This window comes from Acyrthosiphon pisum, chromosome A2, assembly GCF_005508785.2.
Source record: "Acyrthosiphon pisum isolate AL4f chromosome A2, pea_aphid_22Mar2018_4r6ur, whole genome shotgun sequence".
NCBI lineage: Eukaryota > Metazoa > Arthropoda > Insecta > Hemiptera > Aphididae > Acyrthosiphon > Acyrthosiphon pisum.
The window spans coordinates 100,205,299-100,206,543 of NC_042495.1; the positions used below are offsets into that span (position 1 = coordinate 100,205,299).

The following is a 1,245-nucleotide window of genomic DNA, read 5'->3' on the forward strand; positions in this document are numbered from 1 at the left end:
CAGTGGAACCTCCATAAGTCGAAATTCAAAAGAAAATATGGAATCTTCTTTGGCTTATCGAGGTTTTGAGTTATTAAGGATTTCAAGTTTTCAAGGTTTTATTTAATAAATCTGACTTAGAGAGTAGATACCTAACATAATTACATGATATAATATGCACTTATTTATTAATTGCCATTGTTTATTATTATTTAAATTTAGAGTGTACCTACCTACCTATTATTATTACGAACGCATTTAAAAATTGTTTTTATTAAAATATGATGTATAGAATTTACATGATAAATATATATATTATAATATTGTGTATGAAATATTATTAATTATTATGTTATCACAAGCAATTATTTATAATTTTACTTTGGCGAGGTTCACGTATATGCCATGCCCATTCCATTATCAACATAATTTCTAAGGATTTCTTAGGGCAAACAACACTTAATTGCACTGTAAAGTTTCTTAATTATGTGTGTTCATCATAGGCGCAATTTCAATAAAAAAACTGAGGGTGCTTAAGCTCTGCATTTTCTGCAATTTTCTTAAATTAAAATTAAATTATAACTATGAGGCATTAATGACTTTTTAGTTTTTCGAGCAAAAATGTTTTATAACAATTTAACCTTGAATATTTAGTTTATTAAATTTTTGAAAATTAATACAAAAGCCATAAGTTTTACAATTTACAGAAATAAGAATTATGTATAAGTTTATACAAGATTAATACGCCTGTCTTTTTCTGCAAATGAGTCAATAACTTTATTAACATTAATTAATTTTGTCAAATCTTTTTCTATATATAGAATTGACAAATCCGTTAATCTTTCCTGGCCCATTGAAACTCTAAGCCATGACTTTATCTTGCGTAAAGCAGAAAACGATCGTTCGCATGTTGCAGAACTAATTGGTAGTGTGAGTGCCACCTAAAATTGATACATTCTTCATTACTATTTTATAATTAATTTTAGTTATAATATACTAAAAAAGGTTGATAAATTACCTGTAATAACTTGTATACATTTGGATAAACATTTTTTTTCTATTATAGTTTTTAAGTGTATCAAATCAAAATCTTTGTTTATCTGTTTTAGACAATTTTTTGTAACCATCATTTCTGCTTTGAGTGATTCAGTTTGAATATTAAATAAAGCCTGGAATTGTATACAAAGTAATGCAATGTTATAAACGTACATATTGTTAGCTAGAAATTTATTAATATTTTATTTTTTACTTTAAAATGGTTAATAA

At 25.1% G+C, this 1,245-nt stretch overlaps 1 protein-coding gene across 1 annotated transcript in view; it reads right to left on the minus strand.

The window, feature by feature from the left end:
• LOC115034169 overlaps nt 1-1,245 on the minus strand; it is a 6,146-nt gene that overhangs the window by 387 nt on the left and 4,514 nt on the right. Inside the window, exon 8 of the mRNA XM_029490027.1 lies at nt 714-920. Within this exon, the coding sequence (XP_029345887.1) occupies nt 714-920 (207 nt within the window). The remainder of the gene's footprint in view (nt 1-713; nt 921-1,245) is intronic.